The sequence below is a fragment of the Sarcophilus harrisii genome, chromosome 3 (genome assembly GCF_902635505.1).
Source record: "Sarcophilus harrisii chromosome 3, mSarHar1.11, whole genome shotgun sequence".
Taxonomy (NCBI): domain Eukaryota; kingdom Metazoa; phylum Chordata; class Mammalia; order Dasyuromorphia; family Dasyuridae; genus Sarcophilus; species Sarcophilus harrisii.
Window position 1 is genome coordinate 172407532 of NC_045428.1, and position 23406 is coordinate 172430937.

At 34.3% G+C, this 23406-nt stretch overlaps 1 protein-coding gene across 2 annotated transcripts in view; it reads right to left on the reverse strand.

Annotated features, from left to right (window-relative positions):
• Positions 1–1894: 1894 nt before the first annotated feature.
• Positions 1895–23406, reverse strand: part of NCK2 (NCK adaptor protein 2) — an 83082-nt gene continuing 61570 nt past the window's right edge. Inside the window, exon 4 of one of the 2 annotated variants that reach the window (XM_031958790.1) lies at positions 1895–3613. In XM_031958790.1, the coding sequence (XP_031814650.1) occupies positions 3419–3613 (195 nt within the window). In that variant the 3' untranslated portion in view covers positions 1895–3418. The remainder of the gene's footprint in view (positions 3614–23406) is intronic. The other variant, XM_003765688.4, reaches the window with a different exon arrangement.

Below are 23406 nucleotides of genomic sequence, written 5' to 3' on the forward strand. Positions count from 1 at the left end.
AGCTATTATTTGAGAGACTAGTAAAAACTGAACTTCTGTCCATCATAAAACCAAATTAATATATCTATATCATGATACATTTTTACAAATTTTGTTAAACATTTCCCATTACACTTAATCTAGTTTTGCCTAACTTGGGCATGTAACTGCAGAATTTGACACTGGAAATTATTTCTTGGAGAAAGGAAAGTTATCTGTGTTAGGGAAATTTAAAGGGAATCCTGAAGATGGTTTTGCCTCTAGAGAATTTAGTTTTAGTTTTTTTTTTTTTTGGGGGGGGGAGGCTTAAGTAATAGTATCTAGCAGTGTATATTTTTTTAGGTAAGTGTTTAAGAAAACAAAAGAACATGGATTAAATGTTTAAGTTGTAAGGATAATCTCTTCCTCATCCAAATATTCTAATTCTTCTGACAGACAGTTGGAAAATTGGTACCCATAAGATTTTAATCAGCAACAATTATTCAGCATTTATTTATCACCTATTATGTGCTGGGTACTGTCCTAGATGTTGAGAATACAAAGACAAATGTGACTCAAACTATGAATTCAAGGAGCTTACTTTCCATTGGGAGAGTCAGGTATGAACCTGAATGATTCACAGATGTTAGATTTCTGAGGAAGAAGGAATTTGAAAGAAAACTGCAAGAAAGCCATTTATAGAGTTATCAATAGGTTTTTCTTATACTGGAGAGTGGACTTTTCCACTTTCATTAACTGGATCTTGAAGCTAGATTTTCACAGTGATGACAAGTAATCAAGGATGTTAAGACAGAATTGCCAAAGTTAGTATCTTATAATTCATAACAGTTTACAAAATAATTCTATTTTTAGTTCTCAACTTATTTTGTTTCTCAGAATCCCATTTCTTTCAAGACTTAAGCTCAAATGTCACCTTCTACATGTCTTTCATGATTTCCTTCCTACTCACTGGCCCACACCATTTATTACTAGTATATTTTATTTAAAATACCCTGTGTAGATATCTGTTTTGTACAAATTCTGTATAAGCACTTTCTCAGTGGATGTAAGCTCTTTGAGGACAAGGACTGTATTACTTTTATTTTTGTATCCTCAGCACCTACCATGGTGGTCTCAAACAAGTAGCAAGTGGTTAATAAATGCTTGAGTTTATTCTTATTGGTGGTTCTTCTTCTAGCTGTTAGAATTATCTACAATAATTTGGGAGGCAGATGAGCTCGATCTTACAACCTCTGCTATTTTGTAAATCAAGAGGCCTACCAAACAATGCTCGCAGTATGTGAATCAAATCATATTTTAAATAAGTAAATATGAGTTCAAAGGAACTCACTATTTGGTGAAATGCTATATGATTCTAGCTATAAAGCAAAAAGACCACCTTATCATTAAAACATTTAATCTCAGTTTCTCCAAAGTAAACTACCCATCTGTGCAAACAGGTCTTCCAGAGATGCTATATAAATCAGGATGCTAAAGGGATGTTTTACTTGACTACAAAAGTTATACATTCATATGTAACTATGCTCACAGTAAAGGAATCTTCAATTTATAATATGAATGGTCTAAAATTTATAGAAATCATAGGAAAGAAAGAAAAGGCTACAATATAGTTTTTTACTACGGAGGAAATATGCATGCATACAAGCACATGCATGTGCGCATTTGTGTGTGTTTTAAATGAGAAGTTATATAAGCCAATGGATGGAAGAAGACACAAAGGAGTAAGCATTTGTTATGCATCTAATATATGTCAGGAATTGTGACTAAGACCTTTACAAATATTATCTCACTTAATCCTCAAATTAACCTTGGGATGTAGGAAAATTACTGTAACTACTAGATTAATACCACCTTTGATAAAATGTCAGATATTTTAATTAGTAAAAAGAGCAAGCTTAGGTGATAACTGAGATAGTAGCTTTTTTAAAAAAATAATTTCACTGTTTATTATTTCAACAAACAATACCATCATCAGGAAAAGGGCACATAATATAACATAGTGAAGGCACTAAAACGCTTTAAAATTTTTTCCTCTATACCATTCAGGTCCCAAGTAATAGGTAAATCTGGTATTCATTTAATTGCTATGATTGAATTTGAGTGCTAATAGAGATAAAGACACATACTCGGTCTTGACATAATACCTTTTTTATTACAATATCCAAAAAACTGTATGCAAGTTTAAGGGATCTTAAGACCCCTTCTTCAATCTCAGGAATGTGCCATCTCAAGACTGTATATTCGAACTATAAAGAAATTTAAATGTAAAGAAAACAGAAAATGCATTTTTTTCGAAAACATTCTGCGTGTCTCACTACCAATCACATCATCTTTTGTAAACCCTGAAGAATTTTCCCTGTAAAGCAAATAATACACACACACACACACATATCTGTATCTCTCTATATAGATATGTCTCTATATATGTGTGTGTGTGTGTGTATAGTGTTGGTAGCCCCACTTCCCTAAAAGATCAGTTTTTTTTTTTTTTTGTAATCATCTGCATTAGTGTCAACAAATAGCTACAGATACATATTACTTTGAGAATTAAATACATAATTGTTAAATTCAAACAAGCAGAAGGGTGAGAGAAAAAAGGATTGTGTGGATGGCACATTTGGTTTTATAGATTACCAAAACGTTCAGCCTTCGTAAGTCACTGATTCTTTCTCTTGCAAATCAGCTTTTAGGGAAATTCTCTTTGTTGCAACCACAGACCAAAATACACTAGATTTCTTTTACTACAATCTTACCATAGTAGTTTAAGAAGTCCTATTACAAAATGCTTTAATTGGTGTACTCTTATATAGAGTCAAGGAAGCAATGTAATAGCAGAATACAGCGTAGAGTGCTTCTAGAGCCTAAGAATTTTTGTCATACACTACCTGGTAAGCCAAAGAGCTACAGAACTCACAGCCACAACTGTTTATGTCTACTATATTTCACTTAATTAGCTGTAGCTTCAGTGCATTCAAACTGTGCCCAATGTCTCTTAACTAAGAGTTCTGTCACCATGAATGATTTGAATAGATTAACACTGTCTCCAATTAAAAAGAACAAAATCAACCAAACTCACCTCCCTCTCTCTCATCTCTAAATTCTGTAAACCAGGGACAGAGAGGGGCTTTAGAACTCAGGCATGGAAGTGAGTACTGATAATGTTCACTTAAGTTTTTAACCTGAGAGGAAACAAACTGAACCAAACCCAACTGGGGGGAGAAAAAAACAAATTAGGCAAATGAATCATAAATCAAATACAAACCATACGATAGAGCAAAGCCCTCTGAGAAGCAAGAGCCCTGGGTTTGGGACTGTATCAGGTAGGAGGTCAGCTCTGCTCTTTGTAGGTGAATGTTGGACCTAAGGCCTGTAGTTTAGTGAGAAGCGGACTAGGCATTTAGTGAAACATGGACTAGGCAGCCTAGTCCCCTCTTTAATGTCACTGAAGTGCTTTGATGAGATATAACTTTTCCCCATGTTCACTGGTGAAAATAGGTGCCTTTTTGTAGTGTTCCACCAATTCATCCATAGTATGAAACCGGCGCTGTCCAATGCAATAGACATTGTCCAAAAGCTGCACCTTGAAATGTTTGTTCTTCCCTGATGCTTTAAGAGATACGGAGAAGTCACTGGGCTGTAAGAAGAAAAAAAAAACACATATAACTGGGTTATAACATGATCAAAAAAAAGGGATGTGATGGGGTTGGTAGAGGGAGTACACCAAACACCATTAAGCAGCCACATACTTCAAAACCCAATGTGATAATGAAAAGAATTTACTTTGATGTAGCAAATGTCTATTTCCCCCAGAGCCCAAACAATCATAACTAACTTTCAAATAGATTTTTCCCCCTAGTATTATATGATGACTGATGTTCACAATAATGACGCTGAAGCATTACAGGATTCTTATATAACTTTCCAATCAATAAAGGAAAGTATGTTCAATATAATTTAGGCATGAATTCCTATACTTAACTTTCTTCATCTTTAAAAGAAGGGGACTAGATTAAATCTATTTCCAGTTCTAACAATCCATGCATAGTAAATGGAGTAATTCTTAGAAAATAGGATTATTTAATTAACCATGACATTGCATTCCTACAACTGGATAAACTGGAATTTATTGCAAATTAATTACATATTGGCATGGTCAGAGCCTGGAAATAAATACTTACTTATTTCTACCACTCTTTGAAATAAGGAAAACATTCTATAGTTCTTTGCTAATTTAATTGGGGGGAAGGGGAATGTTACATTGTGAACAGGTATGAAGATTGATATGACCCTTCAAAAGAGGAAGCCATCGAATGCAACTCCTTCATTTTTGGATGAAAAAATTGAGGCAAGACAATTTAGTGACTTACCCAAGCTCATAAAAGTTAAAAGTAAAAGAACCAGGATTCAAACCTAAGTCTCTTGATTTTGAGCCTAACACATTTCCCACTCTCACCCTGAAATTTTCTTTTCTTATGCAATTATAAGTCTCCTCTTCCCCATCGCCCTCAAAATGGTTATAAAAACTAATTAAATTGGAGTAATACTCTCAATACTCTCGTACTTATTTGCAAATTGGCATTTCTTTGAAAATGGATCAAAACAGACATGTCATTAGACACAAGGGCTCAGTATATCAATCAACAAGTATTTATGAAGTGCTTACCATGTGCTACACATTGTGCTAAATACCTGGGGACACACACACAAAAAGGCAAAAACAGTCCCTGTTTTCAAGGGAAGAAGGCATTAAGCATCTGGAGTGGGGCAGTCTTAAAAAGATTCTAAGAAGAAAACAAAGATGGGGAGATATAGCCAAAAAAACATAAAACAGAACACAAGAAGGGAACGAAGTCTTTTTCTTTTTAAATTAATGTATCAATGAATATTTAGTAAATTGACATTAAACAAAGGAACAGGGAACAAGACTCATGTGCAGGTATTATGTTTTCCAGGTATTTTTTTCCCCAGAAAGACAGCCACTAGAGGGCCTATCTTGCTTTTTCTTGAGAGAAAAACATCACATTAAAAATATAGCTTCAAAATTTTCAAAAGTAAAGCAATAAAGGGTCCCTGACTGTGTATTACTACTTCATTCCTACTTGAGTATACACAAAGCATACTATTCTAAACCACTACTCTGGGAAAACCATAACAAAACAATTTTATCACAGATTTCACTGAGCATACCACTTAAGCTGGGACAACTAAGGAGCAAGATCAATGGAAGCTACTTAGAGGTCACTTCTTCAGCTATGTGTATCTTGAAGAAAAAACAAATTCTAAACTTCTCTCAACTTGGTTAATGTTTAAGATTTTCCCCTAAAATCACAGTAGAATTCTGAGAATCCTTTAATACAGGGTTGTAGCATAACAACATTATACAATTGTGATCCTAATATATGAATTTTCTGATGTGGTCTAATTTTTTTTTCTCACTTCCACATAGATTGTACTACACAAACAAACTTTCATAATCAAAGTGCATTCTGACTTGTGCCTGACTCAGCCTAGTCATAGGATAGTTCATATCTAATACTAGAACAAAATGATTCACTTGTAGGTCATTCAACAGTTAACAACAAGGAAGGATAAGCACTGAGATAGTGGAGTGCTAAAGTGAATAGATCAGTGGGCCTGGAATCAAGAAGCCTCATCTGTTTTGAGTCAAATCCAGTCTCAGATACTTAATTGTTATGTGACCATGAAAAAATAACCCTGTTTACCTCAGTTTCCTTATCTGTACAATAAACTGGAGAAGGAAAAGGCAAACCACTTCAGTATCTCTGTCAAGAAAACCTCAAATGAGGTCACACAGAGTTGGACATGACTTAAACAACTAAACAACAAAGGCATTGAGGATGCTTCAAATTGAATCATCTCAGTAAAAACTCCCTTGCTTCATGGTTTTGAGGGCCTACAGTAAGTTGGTGGACAGGCCAGAGGAGAGAAGGAAAAGATATTTGAAAACTATACACAATAATACAGTAAGATAAGCAGTGGAGATGGTATTTATACATCTTTATGGATACTTTCTCCTTGATTGAAGAAGAAGTGATAAGCATGAGATTTTAGTCTTCAGCTAGCTTAGCTAGCCAAGTGTTGACAATTTCAATACCTTTTGAGGAAGAGTTAGCCTACTTACATGGCTACTGCTCTTGCCAACAAAGGATACATATTCATACAGAGATTCAAAGATATTTTGGTGAATGGCACATATGTACCTTCTCAAAATCTTATGTGGATGGCTCATCAGGGCACTTGGACTATGCTACCAGAGTGTAATCTGGCTAGTTCTATTATGCAGGAAAGGCTTCAGGTAAAGCAACTTTGTAGGCTGGCCACAGCAATCCATAAAACAAAGAAAAATGCAAAATGACAATGGCCAAAAAATAAGACAGGAGATGGAAGGTACTAAGAATGACAAAGATTCTGGATTATCTAGAAACATCATCTTAGTCTTGGGTAGAGAAATATGAAATCTTCTGGCCAATGATAAACAAATGATATATACTTCTAGACCAAATGTATAGTCAGTAAGTCGAGAAATATTTTGTACCTACTACATACCAGGTGCTGTGCTAAATGTTGAGAAATAAAAGTTAAAAAAAAAATAACCCCAATCCTTGCTCTCAAGGAACTCACAGTCTGATGGAGAAGACAACTTGCAAACAATTATGTACAAACACAATATTTACAGTCTACGCTGAAGATAATCTCAGAGTCTGGAAGACCCGAGTTCAAATTTTGCCTCCAACACTCGTTATAGCTGTGTGATTCTAGGCAAATCATTTAATCTCTGTTTGCCTGCTCTTCCTCACATGTAAAATGGGAATAATAATAGCACCTTACCTTCCAGGGTTGTGAGGGTAAAGTGAGAAAATACTTGCTAAATACCTGATACATAGTGATTGCTATATAAATGTTAGTTATTATTAAGAGTAAGTTGAGAGCTGAGTGGACTGGTGTAGAAAAAGAGAGAAAGAAGAGTAACTTGCTGGTTATTGCAACAGTAAAGACATGAGCTATGAAGGCCTGAACCAGGGTGGTAGCAGTGCCTAAGGAGAGAAAGGAGGAATATGTAAAAGATGTTATCATAGTAGAAATGACAAGATTTGGCAATTCACTGAATGGGGAGGGGAGAGGGAAGACTGAGGAATCAAGGATGATAAGTAGGTTGGGAACCTGAGTGCCTGAAAATGTGATAGTAACTCTGATGATAAAGAGTAAGTTAGGAGAAAGGAAGGTTTGGGGAAAATATGAGTTTGATTTTGGTCTTGAAGAGTTTTAAGGTATTTTTTACAGGATATCCAATTCAAGATATCCAAATAAACAGTTGGTAATGGGAGAGTGGATGTCAGCAGAGAGGTGAGGGCTGGAGAAAAAAGGTCTAAGAATTATCTGCATAGAGATGATGGGCAAATCCATGGGAGCTAATAAAATCAAGGGAATAGGATGGAGTGAGAATAGAAGAAAGCCCAGACAGGTGAGAAAACCAGGTGAAGGCCCAATTACACAAACTAGAGAAAGGAAAGTATATGGAGAAGAGGTTGATCAATAGTGTCAAAGGCACATGAAGGATGACACTGGAGAAAAAACCATGAGATCTGGTAGTTAAGAGATCAGGGGTAACTTTGGGGAAAGTACAGTTATCCCTTTCATATCACAAGTTTCTTCATTGTGGTTTCAAAATAGCACTGGTCAGCATAAGAAAATTAAATGAGAATTTTGGGGGAGTTTTGTGGAAGCCACAGATGACACAGAGCTCATGACCAAAAACTTATTCCAAATTTTACAATAAGGTACTGTAAATATCCCATAAAATAAAGAATGGAGGAATCTATTGGGCTCAGTATCCTGAAAATGTTTAGCCACAAAAAGGAGATGAGATAAAGAGTGAGATGGATGGATCAGGTGAGAGTTTTTAAATATTATCAATCTCTTGACATTTCTATAAATGAAGCCAAGAGATTAAAAAAAAAAATACAACTAATTGGAAAATCCACTCCTAAGTTCCCCTTGGAAAGATAAATAAGAGTTAGAGAAATTAATTTTATGTACTATCCAAAAGCAACAAAAGAAGTTGCATGGGGCATTTACAAATATAAAAACAACAAAACAATCCATCCAAGAATATGATTAATACAAAAACAGAACAAAACAATCAATTCAGGAATATGATGGAAACTTATGTACCTACATCTGATGCAGAAATAAGGAAGCAGCAAGATTCTTTAAGAACTGCATGAGATATGCCTAACAGAATTGTTAAAAAAAAAAATTTAACTAGAAATTATAGTTCAAATGTAAAGTTAAAAGGCTTATTAGTACAAACTACAAAGAAGTCTCATATATAATGAATAACTACATTAAGAAGAGAATAGGAAGGCAATGGGCATGGCAGCACCACTAGAGTGAATACACATACATGTATATGTATATATCCACACACAACAAAGAAATCTGATTACATGTTAATAGGAAAGCATTGGTTACTAATATTGGAATAATTTCTCAATCAGCAGTCAATTATCCATCTACTCTCTGATATTATTTGAGGCATAAGGTATTGGTCCATTATGCACAGAAAATGCAATGCTCTAAGTCCAAAGTGAAAAGGGAGTCTTATGGAGGGTGAAGTCTTTCACATATCTGTCAGACATTATTTCATGATCATTAAGCTTAGGCAAATTGTAAACTTTCCTAAGAAATTACTCAAGAGTTCAGCCCACCTACACAAGAAAAACCAAGTGGATGAAGAATTTTTATCATATGTAGATAAGATGGATAGGCAACACATAGAATTTTCCATCAACCCACATATTTCAGTAGATAATGTTCATAGAAAATCAGTTGGGTGTAGAATTGAATAGGAGGAAGGAAACAGATTGAACACCTTTGGAAAATTACCTTTTAATGACCTTTAAGCTTCTTTCCTGAAACAAAAGACCATATTTCTTTTAACAAGAGAATTCTTTCATGGCTTTTTTATGTCTGTTAGTCATAGCTAGTTATTTTTCACAAGTTTCTGGAAAAATTAAAGATAAGGGTCACCTAAAGGCCAATGGAGAGATACACAGTAGATATGAATAGGCTCCAACATATTACAGGCAAAGAACTGCAATAGAGAAACAGGGTTCAGGATGCCATCAGAGATGTATAATGGAAAAAGTAGCTGGGCAGTTCTTAGAAGATGGTCTCCAAATCACTGGTTGGAAGGGATTTATGGATATCACATAAAATGGACAGAAATAAGTAAGATGCATCAAAGTGAGTACCCAGATGGATGAGATCACAAATCCCCTGATGCCTTAAAAAATGTACACGAATAACCCATCTTATATGAGCAAAATAAAATTAAAATCAAAGCTAAGTAGTTAGAATTTTTAAATTTAACAAGTTTTAAATTTAATCAATAATTGTGTGTGTGTGTGTGTGTGTGTGTCTGTGTGTGTAATTAATTGAGGCAACAGGGGAAAATGATCTTTATTTATGATCAAAGTTTATATTTAAATAAGGCAGCAGAGTTCAAGCACATAAAAAACTTCATCTTTAAGCACAGAAAATTTTCCCTAAGAAATAAGAGGAAGAACACAGGGATAACACATCCAATATCATCACTGAATTTAACAATTATGTTTTTAACACATTATATCCAAACCCCAATGATGGGGAAGACAGGATGGTCTTCTCCTTCACTTGGCAGATCTCTAAAGGCCAGCCTAATCCTAGGGTCTTACCCTCTCCTTGCATTACTTAGACTGCCTAGAGATTTCCCAGATAGTTGTCTCACTTTGTCAACCTACATCTTCCCAATACCTCTAATTTCTGCATTATTTTATATCAAAGTTTCTAGCAAGTATTTGCCTAGAAAGATTTATCATGAATTACTAAAATTAAAAAATTTTAAGACAATAAATGACCTCACTAAACATTAGTCAGTTTTTTAGCTGATCAAATACAAACTTATTAGCAATTTTAATTCATACCCCCATATGTAATGTTCTGGTTAGCTTCCTGGAGGTCTTGGGACCAGCCTTCATTTTAGCAGAATAATCACCATGAGAATAGCCCGGGGATAAAGTCCAAAAGTCTTTATTGTCTCCTTCACCTGAGGCTGGGCTAGCTTTCTGGAGGCCCTCGGGAATGGGTCTTGGTCTGAGCAGGAAAGCCACCAAGACTGTCTCTGTCTTGAAGTCCCTCTCTGGCTGAGTTTGTCCGCAGTTTGCATGCTATATTACAATTACATCATTACAGTATACTGAGTATAAACCAATCATTATATCACTAGGGAACCATTATTTGTTGAAAGATTAAATCAATCATACTGAACTAGAGAACTCACATGCTAAACTAGATAACCATTGTCTTATCAATTCCACTGAGTTAACACCTTGTTTGGTCCAACATTTCCGTCTATCGGTGGCCACAGGCAAATCACTGGCTGTTTGCTCATCTGCAAAATGGATATAACTTTCACACTTCCTAATTCACAAAGATATACTGGAAAAAGCACTTTTTAAAACTTTAAAACATTACATATTCCCTTATTTTTGCATATTGCTTAAAAAAATTCCCAGATCATATACATAACTTATTGCTAGTAAACTCAGAGAAAACACAAAGAATATAAGAAATAATTCTTTATCAGGCTAAGAAGTTCCATATTGATGAGAATGTCAAGGCAAACTTCATCTTATTTTCCCCTCAGTCTTTCTCTAAATATCTGTCTAGTCATGGTCTAGATTTGGTTGAGTCTTGACTTAGTCAATGGATCATGTCTTACTGTTCCTGATTTAGAATATCTACTCTAGGTGGAAGACTGGGGCAATAAGAGCAGTACTCAAGATGACTTTAAATTAAGAGCCTTCATCTGTGGCAGATTTAGGTTCCAGGACTACTTTCTATATGTATTCATACATGTGTTTTCAGGGGGAACCCCTTCAAAAATATAATACTGATATAGTGAGGTTCACTAACTGTTTAAACTATCTCATTTAATCTTTACAATGCTGAGAAGTATTGTCACTATTTCCATTTTACATATGAGAAAACTGAGGCTTATGGAAGGTAGCTATCTTTCTCAAGATCTTAAGATTTATAAAGGGAGGGAGATAGAACTCAACATAGACCTTAAGTCTGATATACTTTGTACTGAAGTGTCTCAAAGTCTTTTCATGTCAGTGGATACTTTCTGGGAATGTTTTTTAAATACATAAAATAAAATGCATAAAATTTCAAAGGAAAACATTAGACAGCATTGGTAAACGTTCTGGAGTGGTTTGCTAGTTCATTTACAGATGAGGAAACTGAGGTAAAACAGGGATAAATGACTTGCCCAGCATCACAATAGCTAATAACCATCTGAGCCCAGATTTGAACTCAGGAAAATGAGTTTTCCTGATTCTAGGCCTGGCAGTGTATCCACTTTGTCACCAAGCTGCCTAACTGAAGAAGAGTTACAATTTTTGTTTTTTGAGTTTAGAGATACCAGTTTAAGAACTTTTATTTTAAAATGAGAGTAATTAAAAAATAAATTCCACATATAAGAACAAAGGATAGGATCACATATATAAAGGAGGAGCCAGGCCCCTTAGGTTTGGCCCCAATTTGTAGGGATCCCTTTGCTATCAATTTTCTAAAAAATACTCTGGAAATTCAGAGTGAAAAGGAGTATGTTACACTCCACCCCCATAAATGTAGGGTGTTATGCTAATATTATAAAGTGGTAGTTTAAATTTAGGCTGTCAAATACTTTTAACACATTCTCTTTGTATATGTGCAACTGAGAAGCTGGACCAAAACAAACAGCCCAAAGAGTTTCTCCACATACGTTTTAATTTTGGGTATTTTTCATAAAATATCTTGAGGAATTTTTGGTTTTTGTTCCAAACTCTGTCATCTACTATGCAGCTTTGGACAAGTCACAATTCCTTTGGACTTCAATTTCCTCATCTGTAAACTGAGAAGGTTGAAGAACATGGCCTCCTATCACATGGTTCCTATCACATCTAAAGTTATGATAATTCATCATTCCTCCAGTCAAATAAATTTTCTCCACAGACAGGACTTGGCATTTGATTGGATGAGGAAAAAGGGAGACTAAGGAAAGACTGGCAAAAACTAATCTGACCTTCCAAAATGGGAGAGCAAAAAATAATTTTAGAAGGCATTAACTGCACTGTTTTTAAGGATTTTCAGATATTGGGAATAAAGTAAGCCAAATGACAATTGTTGTCTCTTAGGGGAAAAAAAAGATCTCTTCCCTGTCCCCAACTCTTAGTTCCTCCTCCTTCCCTAATTACTATTTATCTATCTATAGCTCTATTTTGTATATATATATAATCCCAATTTCAATAATTCCTCTCATTGAGTCTGGATATTATTACTGTATCTTTACAAGAGAGGGGAAAGAATTTTGGTATCTGACAAGTAAATATGGCTCAAGCAAGAATCTGTCACAAAGTGACGTGTGTGTGTGTGTGTGTGTGTGTGTGTGTATCTATGTCTTTATGTGTGTTGTTTACACTGTTAATATGTGTATGTAAACATATATGCATACAATGTCTGCTGTCATTAACAAATAATATATAAATATGAGACAGTATGAGATGGGCCTGGGAAAGTAAATAAAAAGTAATTAATATAAAAAGAATTTTCATGACCAGGGTAAAGATTAGGGCCAATTTATGAGACAGTTTAGGAATTAATGAGAAAACATATTTCTTAATTACCTTTGAATTTAGTATAAACCTGATAGGTGAGTGGTGGAATTTCAGAGTTGTCTAATTTGAATTTCTCTAATCAACAGTGATTATTAAGAGCTTTCCTCTAAAAAATTATCTGTTCATATTCTCTGACCATTTATCAACTGGGGAATAGCTTTTATTTTTTATAAATTCCCTATACACTTGAGAAATGAGGCCTTCATCTGAGAAACTTGCTATAATCCTCTCCTCCATTTCCTGTTTTCCTATCTAATTTTATTTATACAAAATTAATTTCATGTCATCAAAATTATCCATTTTACTTCCTGTGATCCTCCATATTTCTTGTTTGGTCATAATCTCTTCCCTTGTCCATAAATCTGAGACATATATGTTTCCATACTTCTCTAATTTACTTAATGATATCGCCACTTATGTCTAAATCATTTGTCCATTTTAACCTTATCTTGATATGTGGTGTGAGATGCTGGCCTATGCCTAGTTTCTTCCAAACTGCAATTAGTACCAAGTCAACTAGAAGGCTGAGGGGTGAGAGATGGATATTGAGTATGGAAGAGCATGGGACATGTTACACTTATTTTACCACATACCCCTACACCTCTGCCCATGAGACTACTAGATATGGGTCAGCACAAAATCTTCAACATAGGGACTTACAAACATACATATTTTCTGCATATCTCTCCTCCAATAATCATACATGTTTCTGTATGTATATTTCTCTGGTATAATAAAATATAAATTCCATGAAAGCAGATATGGTTTCATTTTTATCACTGTATTCCTAGTGCCTAGCGCAATACCTAGTACACAGAAGGTGCTTAATAAATATTTGGTTAATCTACTATTCCTTCTTATTTGTTCCCTAATTCACTCACTCACCTATAATTTTTGTTTTCTCCAACAAGTTTTTAAAATTCTTTAGTCTATTGATGGCTCACACAAGCTAACTAAAATTAAATTTTTAGAAATCTGGGGCATCTACAAAATCAAGATAATACATTTCTATAATACAGTTTAGATTGTGGTTAGTTATAATTGTGGTTAGTTACATTGATAAAAAATAAAATATAAACTAGCTAGGCCCTGATACTTCAATATAAGACAACTTAGCAGGATAAATTACTAATGGTTCAATCAAGCACTGTGACTAACGTCAATTTATTCCTCTTTTATGTATTATTCTGGCATCCTATTCTTATTCTAGTGGTAATTTAAAAGTAAAAAAGTGTTGTCAAGAAGTTTTTTGAACAAATTTGTTCAAGCTTCTACAATCCCAGCTATAGAATCAATTTCTCCCTCAATGCAGCCCATTTCCACAAGACTAAGAAAAGATATACTTTTGTTGATTAGTTTAGTAGGTCAGTTCAAGGACAAATGTTTGGTAAGCAAGTAATAGGGAAATATGAGAAAGTAGGAAGAAATAAACTAATTTTAAAAAAGGATTGATATTTGATTTTAAGGTCCTAGGCCTATGATAATTCATTTGTCTTAAATAATGATTTTTGGCTGTTTTAATTTACTTTCAAAGTTTCCCCTTTCCAAATTAATTTTCCCAGGCTTTATACTTGTTTAAATTTTCTCTGGCTAGAAAAACAGGAAACTTGTTCCCCTAATTATCTATTTTGCATTCCTCCCCTCATTTTCATTTATCTAAACATTTCCCTCTTTGGTCACCAAGTTACTTCCATCTGGTGCCTGTTCTGTCCTGCCAGAAATTGTGTACCATTTTTTTCTTTAAATCATGTATTTATTCTGGATAACTGTCATTTTTGATGACCAGTCTAACCTCTTTATAGCTTCTAATATTTAATCTGGTCTGTATCTTCAAGTTTTTTTTTTTTTTTTAATATGTTAGCCTTATAAGCTGTGTATAATCTTTGTGCTCTTTGATAAGTTTTACATCAGAAATATTTCCCCTCCAATCATCATTTGCTACCACTGTCAAATTTTAAAACCTAATATCCTTCTCCTTCTCTATTCTATCCATGCTCTATACATGTTTCTCCCTTGAGCATTTTGACTTATAACAGGTGAAGACTTGGAGAATAAAGCTAGATTATAATTATTCAATGTTTTTTCTTTGACATTATCAACTTGATTACCTGTTCAGCTTAATGCTGTCCTTATAACCCTACTTTTCATTAAACAAGAATTCTCTGCCTAACCCCAAGAATGCTATTGTAAGTTTTGAAATTCTTGGTTCCTTCACCATAGAAGTTCTAAATGCTAATTCCCTTCTTTCACCAAGCATAAACTAAACAGGAAAAGTAATTACTTCCCCCAGCCTTTCAAAATGCTTCTTCAATTACCTCAAAACTTGTATTTTCACTTTACTTCTCCTTTGGCCACCTCACTAAGAAAGATGCATATAGTCTTCTCCAAAGACTCTTGTAGTACTGAGGTTTCCAATGTCAAAATCTAAGCTTTGGTATTTAATACAAATAATTCACTAATATATTTAATAGAAACATAGATGTTAACTCATTGGTCTTATAAAAAAATAGCAACATTCTTCATATGGAGTCGAAGGAAGGCGAGAGTCAGCTTTATATGGCAGATAGTAACTAGCTTCTCAGTCAAGAAAACCTGGGCCAGGTTTTGCTTCTGACATAACCTGAGCAACACATGACTACAATTTGCAAAGCAAATATAAAGGTGGGTAGAACTTCCTCATTTGTAGATTCTACACTAAGGAAATCAAATTTCTGGATAAAAAGAAAAATAAGCATAGGAGCAATGTGCTCTCCACTAAGTCTTCTGTGCATAGATGTGCTATATATTTCTGAGGACTACATTTAATATGCTTTCCCCTTCTGTTTCCCAAATCTATTATCTCCTTCTTCTAAAAAGTAAGATCCTCTTTTCACTGTTTTGTCAGGTAGTTAAAATTAACATATCGACCATTCTCATCTATGATGATTTCAATTAATATTGAATTCTAATGCCTCTCCTTGGGCCATTTCCAGGCAATTGCTTCCATATTCATTCATTCATATTCATTCTCTCTCTCTCTCTCTCTCTCTCTCTCTCTCTCTCTCTCTCACACACACACACACCCTGAGCCCCCCCTTCCCCCAGGTGTTTTCCTTACCAAGCAAACTTTTACAATTTTCTCCTTTCTTTCTTAGCATCTGTCTATCTATCCAACACCAAAACCAATTCTTTATGTCCTTAGAATCCAATTTTAATCTCATTAATGCAACAATAAATCACAAGTCCAGAGCATTGATACAATAATAACCATAAATCTAGAAGATTGAAGATGATGATTCAGGAGACCTTCCTCCTGCCAGGAATGATGAACTTATAATCCAGAAGGATTATACCTGCACAGTTAGACCTGGCTAATGTAGGAATTTGTTTTGACTGGACTATTCCTCTTTGCTTTGAGAGTTTTGTCTGATTTGCAGCAGATGCCTAATAAATAGTCATTGATTGAATGATTAATTGCTCAAATGGAGGAGGGAGAAAAGATTTTTTAAAAAAGGAATTCAATCTTCTTTTATTTCACCTAATCAAATTAAAGGATTAATTATTAAATTAATTAAAAGATTAATTATCACTAAAACATAATAGACTTGAAAAGATAGAAGGAATTTTGGAAGTTATCTCGTCTAACATCCTATGTGATAAACGAAAGATCATTGAGCCTCTCTGATGAAGTGTCTCCCTTAATGAAAAATTTACTTCCTCATGAGGAAGTCTATTTCATTTCAGACAGTTCTAATTGTTAGGAATTTCTTCATTAGAATGAGATACAATCTGCCTCCACATAGCTTCCATTCATAGATTGTAATTCTGCCCTTTAAAGTCAGGTAGAATAAGTCTATTCTCTCTTCCACAAGGCAACCCTTCAAATACTTAAAGACACCATTCTATTACCAACCCCCTAACCTGAGTTTTCTTTTGTCTGTACTAACTACATTAGGTTTCTGAAACCATTTTTCATATGAAATTGTTCTAAATCCCCTTTTCTTCCCCTCCAACCCCCGAATGTGTTCCAACTTGTCAATATTCTTAAATTCTGGCACTCAAAATCAGAAGCAATTACTGCAGGAGTGTTCTGACCATTGAAAAATGTATAGTAGAAATATCACCTCCTTTATTGCTTTAATATGTAGTTCAAAAGTAACATCATGAAACCCTGTCTGATCCCTGCAATTGCTAGTGTTCACTAAGAATAATCTGTATTTAACTACTACATGTATTTATGAAATTTATATTTACATATGTACTTGTTGATTCTCCCCAGCACCACCACTACCTCAGAATGTAAATTATCTGTGAGTAAGGCTTGTTTCATTTTTTAAACTCGTATCTGGAGCACCTAGCATAGTAATGACACACACATAGAAGCCTCTTAATAAATTCTTGTTATTATTCTGGACATGTTTGTTGTTTAATTGTATTTCAGTCATATTTGACTCTTTGGGATCCTATTGGAGATTTTTTTGGAAAAGATACTGGAGTGCTTTTGTCATTTCCTTTTCAAGGTCATTTTTTCACAGATGAGAAACTGAGACAAATAGTTCCTTTGAAGGAAGGTGAGTAGATATTTTATTCATTGTACCACTTAAATGCCTATTCTGGACACTACCACCTCTATTTGTATAGTGAAAGATTAAATAAGTTTTTTGAGTAGTCACCACCAATAACTATTAGAATACATGTAATATGTATATATGCATGTACATGTGTTGCTTATCCATACTTATGTCTGTGTGTGTTTGTGTGTGTACACACATATACCTATACATATACACACATAATACTTGGAATCCACTTTTAAAATTATATGAAATGTCATCTCACCATGCCTTTCTCAACCTACTTTTACAGAACAAATATAAACCATTTAAGTGTGTCTTTATACAAATAATGCATTAAAAATATCACACAAGGGTTAAGTCCTTTGGCGTAATACTAGAGGCAGCATGCTAAAAGATGAATTACAAGTCAGAGAAGCTGAAGTAGACATGGCAAGCTCTAAATCTGTGACCTTATGACCTACCTCGATATAGACATGAATCTCTTAAAAGAACAGTCTTTTTGTTTCTAGGGCATGTTTAAACTCTACTGCCTCCTAACATGGGGGCAGTGGGAGGTCATTTGCTGCTACTTTCATATCAGTGAAATTTATTCTCATTTCATGCTCTTTTTTCCACTCAATATGTATGATCCACCTCGTATGTGCCCAGCATGGTGCTAATAAGTGATATTAAGCTATCGATCACTTCTTGGACATGTTATAGTGAGGATATCTTTTGTATAAAGGTAGGAATAGGTGAATGATGAAATCCCTTTCAATTTTCAAATGCTGTGACTGTGCCCAACCCTCCTTCCCATATACAGTTCATTCACTCTAACAGGAACACATCAATCACCACAAAACTTTTTTCTACCATGATTCTGGATCCATTTCAGTATGATCTTCCCTATTTGGATACTTAAATTACATTTTAGACTACATGTTTTTCACCTTCATGTTCCTTCACATTTTTATCTCATTGGTATTTCCCCTTACACTGCATTTTAAGACATTTACCTAGTTCCAGGTTAATTTGTTTGTACATACAGCTCATACAGTGTCATAAGTTCATACCTTTAGAACTGGCTAGAAGGAAGCTTAAGTGTCATCTAAGCCCATACTCATTTTAAAAATGAAACAAACAAACAAACAAACAAAAACCCACAGGGTCTCAAGAGCTTAAATTACTTGCTCTAGATCACATGGGCTGCAAGCTACAGTTAAAATCTGATTCTTGGACCTCTGGATTTAAGACTGGAGTACTCAGACTTCTTTGTGATCACAAGGCTCCTAAGAGATTGTCAAGTATCTTGCTGAATGCCAAACACACTCTTATCTTTCAGCCTAATAATAATAACTATCATACACAAATGTATGCAATACACTCTTATTATCAATGTCTATTGTACAATTTTGCTGAATAAGATGAAAGAAAAGTTTTGAATCCCATCTCAAACATTTCTGAGTTAAATGTAAATTCCTTGGAGTCATACTCCATATGTTCCCTCTCTTTCTGTCTATTTGTTTGTCTTCCCAGTATCAAGCATATCAAGCTATATATTACTGGAATGTTACTATACTACACATATGTAATATGTTCACAAAAATCTGTATTAATTTCATATTCCAGAATGGCTGAAAGAAAATTGTGAACAGGTAGGTTTTCTTGTTCAATTTCAACTGAATACTTTGAAGTTATGATGCAGAGTATGGTTGATATTTTAATATCAAGAAGAACGAACCAAATCTATTAAAATCAAAGAATTAAAAGGTAGAATCAGAGAATAGCTGTAAGAAGTAAAGACCACCAATTAACCATACAATCTCACAATCTCATAAAGTACAATTAGCTGTAAAGTCAATTTATGCTACTGATAAATTTTTGTCAGATAGTCCTTGAAGTTTGTGACCTTTCTAGTCTGAAATCCTATAAAACTTAAGGTAGCAGTATATATTTTAGGATACTAAAATAAAAAATGACAGTATTAATCAAAATTATTTACAAATTTTCTAATAAAATTAAAATGATCAATAGAATCAGAAGCACATTTAAATTGAAATATATACAAATAGAATAAAACCTGCAAAAAAAATTTAAGCTGTTAAATTAAGAAAACTAGCTAATTTTATGTATATACACACACACACACACACACTCAAAAAATGCACAAGCGTGCAAATTATATAGGGTGTCCCTAAAGAATCAGTGTACTTTAAGATACTGAAGATTGAAAGTACTAAAATTTAAAAATGCATCAAAATGTTTGAGAGACTGCACTGCAATACATAAGAATGCTGGTGGTAAAAAAACAAACAAAAAAAAAAAGCCAGTTTTTTTTGGCTCTTTGTGGATATGTGTATACATGCACAGTTTTTTCCATTAAATGGCTGAACTGAATATAAGGAGGGTTGCTAACCTACTAGATAAAGGAGGCAGTAAATATTAAAGTGGCAGCATAACCCCCCCACAGCCAACTCCAGTGTTAGAGAAGCAAGAAAGTAGGTTTACAAATAGCAAGGTAGGAGAATGAAGGCAATATTACAGGGAAAAGGATACACCTTCCCCATTTCTCTGTGCAGGCTGGCACACATGGGGTTTCCTATCATCTTACACAGGCAGGAGGCACTTAATGCCAAAAGAAAGTCACTGTTCTTTGGCAGTAGGTGAGGAAAAAATTCTCTGTATGTCAGCATGTGTATTACAGATCAGTTAACATATATGAACCAGCAAGCAGCTGCTATGTAAAAATGATCAGCCAGAAAAGTAAAAAGCCTCTACCTCAGCTAACTATTCTATTATCAACCTAATGACCTATTTATTCCTTTAAATGACTGACTGGTATCATGATATCAAGAGAGGACTTTTTTTGATGTTATTGTTCTGTTTTAAACAAAAAACAAAAACAATCAGTCTTCAGAACAAAAGCACAAACCTAAGCACAATTTATTATTCTGCTGGGTTCCACAACTAATGAGGACAGCACAATTTAGTTAACCACTAGGCAAAAAGAAGTGTCAGCACAGGTAGTATTCACTAATTTGCTAATTCTTGATGAATATTATTAGAAAGTTCAATAACTCTCTCCTTTCTTCCCTCCTTCCATTTCTCTAAAAAGCTACCACAAACTCGCAACATGGCAGAGATTAAGTGCACAAACATCACATGTCAAAAGTCATGAATTTTAGTTACAATCCTTCAATTAGCTAGCTGTGACCACAGCTAAAACTACATGATACTATAATCAGTTTTTCTTAGTATGGATTTTTAAAAACGATAAAGGCTTACTCTGATGTCTAAATGAGGAGTGAAAGGATCCCTAGATCCTGGAAAGCAATAACCTGGGAATAGGCAGTAGTTAAGTCCAACTGAGCTAGAAAAACAGGCTATGGGAGGGAGGCCCAGCCTGACTAGATGTGACAAGATTTACTTATGTTCAGGAGACTGGTCTTCATGTGATGTATTTTTGGCCACAGAGATGAAAACCACTTACTATAGAAAAAAAGGAGAATTCACACTAATGAAATAAAAGATCTTTTAAAGTATTAAAATGTAACAATAAAAAACATATATTTGCATAATATTTTATAAACTTTAAAGAGCTCTAAATATATTAGTTCATTTTTATTCTCATGTAAGTGTGGTAAAACTTCAAATATTAGGACCTGCATTTTATAGAGGAGGAAACTGAGGCACAAAGTGCTTTTATAATAAGATCCATTGTGATTTCTGCAACTCAGCTAAAAAGAAATAGGAAGCAAAATTACATCTTTTGACTCCACTGGTTTTTCACTATAGCATGCTTCCTCCCATAAGGCCACAAATATACTTAAAAACAAAATCTTTCAAATATCACTACTACTTTAAATAAATAATATAGTATAAAATGATAATATAGTATTACATAATACAAACATATAACAATATATAACATAATAGAAATTATACATGAATTTATGCTAATAGGCAGCATGTCAGAAGGGATAGAGGACTGGCTATGGAGTCACAAAGATCCAGTTTCAAATCACACATACTGACTACGTAACCTTAGACAAGTCACTTGGTGCCTAAGGGTCCCAGACAATTCTTTAGAACTAGCTATTGTACAGAATGTGCCCTTTTGCTCTGGTAGAAGAAGTCCCTTACCTGTAGCTCTTTCTATGAATGATATCACAAGTCTAGTTCAAAAAATATTTGTATGCATGTATGTATTTGCACACAGACATACATACATACATTAAATGTCCACAATTAAAACATAGGAATTATGACAAATCTTGACACAAATTCTAAAAGCCTCACACTCTGAAGCTAGATACTATCCCTGTCCCTCACACCTAAGTCATGATCACTTGCCCCAGTTTCTAGAAGAGCATCTTTAATACATTAGAGCTTCATGTGGACCTCTGCCAACGCATTCCTATCTCAATTTACAAAGAGCTTACAAATTGACCTTTTCATTGGAAAAAATAATAATTCCTCTCGAACCTCTATGACAATCACGTAATTAAACTCAATCACCTTAAAAAAGGAGCTAGGTGGACTTAGATCATCCAATCCAATCCCCTCACTATACAAATGAGAAAAGTAAAAAGTAAAATCAATTAACTCTACAGCTAAGTTGCAGAGCAGGTATTCCTTTGCACTGGTAAAATAATTTTCTTGTACAAGTGAAGAAAGGTTCGAATATATAAACACTCAATGCCTTAGCTCTAAAATTTGCATTAATAAAGTTCTCTCTGTGAGTTCAGTTTTCTTATATAATCTCTTCTATTAAAACATAATAACCACTTAAAAGTTAAACAAAAGATATTCTTATAGGTAATATTACCCTCTTTTCCAAGATAATTAGGGGGAAGAAGAAAATGAGGGGAAAAAAATACAATCTCATGCCCCCTCCCTCTCCCTCTCTCCCTACACACACACACACACACCCACACACACCCACACACACCCACACACACACCCACCCCCCTTGCTGTGCTTGGGCTCTGACAGCATTCCCTGCAACAAGGGGTTGATATTACATGTTACATATTTAGGCTTAATGGAAGGAATAATTTTTTAACACTTAGACTCATACAAAGGTTAGCTTTAGGGATGTCTTCCAAAGTTAGGCTGTTTTGATTTTTTTTTAGATAAAATATTCTGCTCATATATACTCCATCAAGGAATATATGAAATATATCACATGCCAAATGTGGCAAATGTGTCAAACAACTGGAATAAACAATTTTATATAGTTGTGTAAGTGGGAAACCAATTGTTTTATATAAATTTGCTCCCTACTGCAATATTGAAAATATTAAATACTGTGTGTTCATGGCTTTATTGCATGTATGTTAATGATAATATTTTATTTTTATAATGATTATATTTTAAGCTACAAGTATTTTAAGATTAAATGGAGGACATAGAAAAAAGCAGAAAATAATTTAAACACTGCAGTTGTCATGTATACAACGCTAAAGAAAGAATAATTAAGTAAGCAATTTATGGAACTTCAAATAATTTAGTCTAAGATTCATTTATTTAAAGACAATTGTGTTAATTATGTTATGAATTTCAAAATGCCAGGGCACTATCTATTCCTTCCCTCAAATCCAAACCAAATAAGCATATACTATGTGTAAAGCATATGTTAAGGCTGGGGATACCAAAACCAAAAAAAAAAAAAAGTGGCTATGGTTATAAAAAGAAGGCCCTCCTCACATGAAAGGTAAGAAAAGGTGAGAGAAATCAAGAGGGAAAGGTAAAAGAAAACAAGAAATAAAGAGTACACAAGGAAGAAAGCTGAAAACAGCAGAAGCAGAATCATGGATCAGGGAACAGCAGATGAGTGACTACCTAGACTGCTGTGAGAGGAAGGTAACAGAGAGATTAAACAGTCCTGCCACCCAGTAGTGCCTGTAGGCATCACTGTGCTACACACTACAGATCTACCAACTACAAAAAGGGAGGCGTGAACACTTAGTGAAAGGCAAGCTAAGGTTAAGTCCTATTCACTTCCATTCCTCTCCAGGGCATCACTGTACTACAGCCTACTACAATAGCGGAGCTCATAATGCTACCTCTTAGTTGTTAAGAAAGGGTTGTGGTGTATATTGTATGTTGTTTAGTAAAATAAGCAGGAAAGTACTTCTCCAAACACTTTTGTTTGTCCAGGGTTAAAT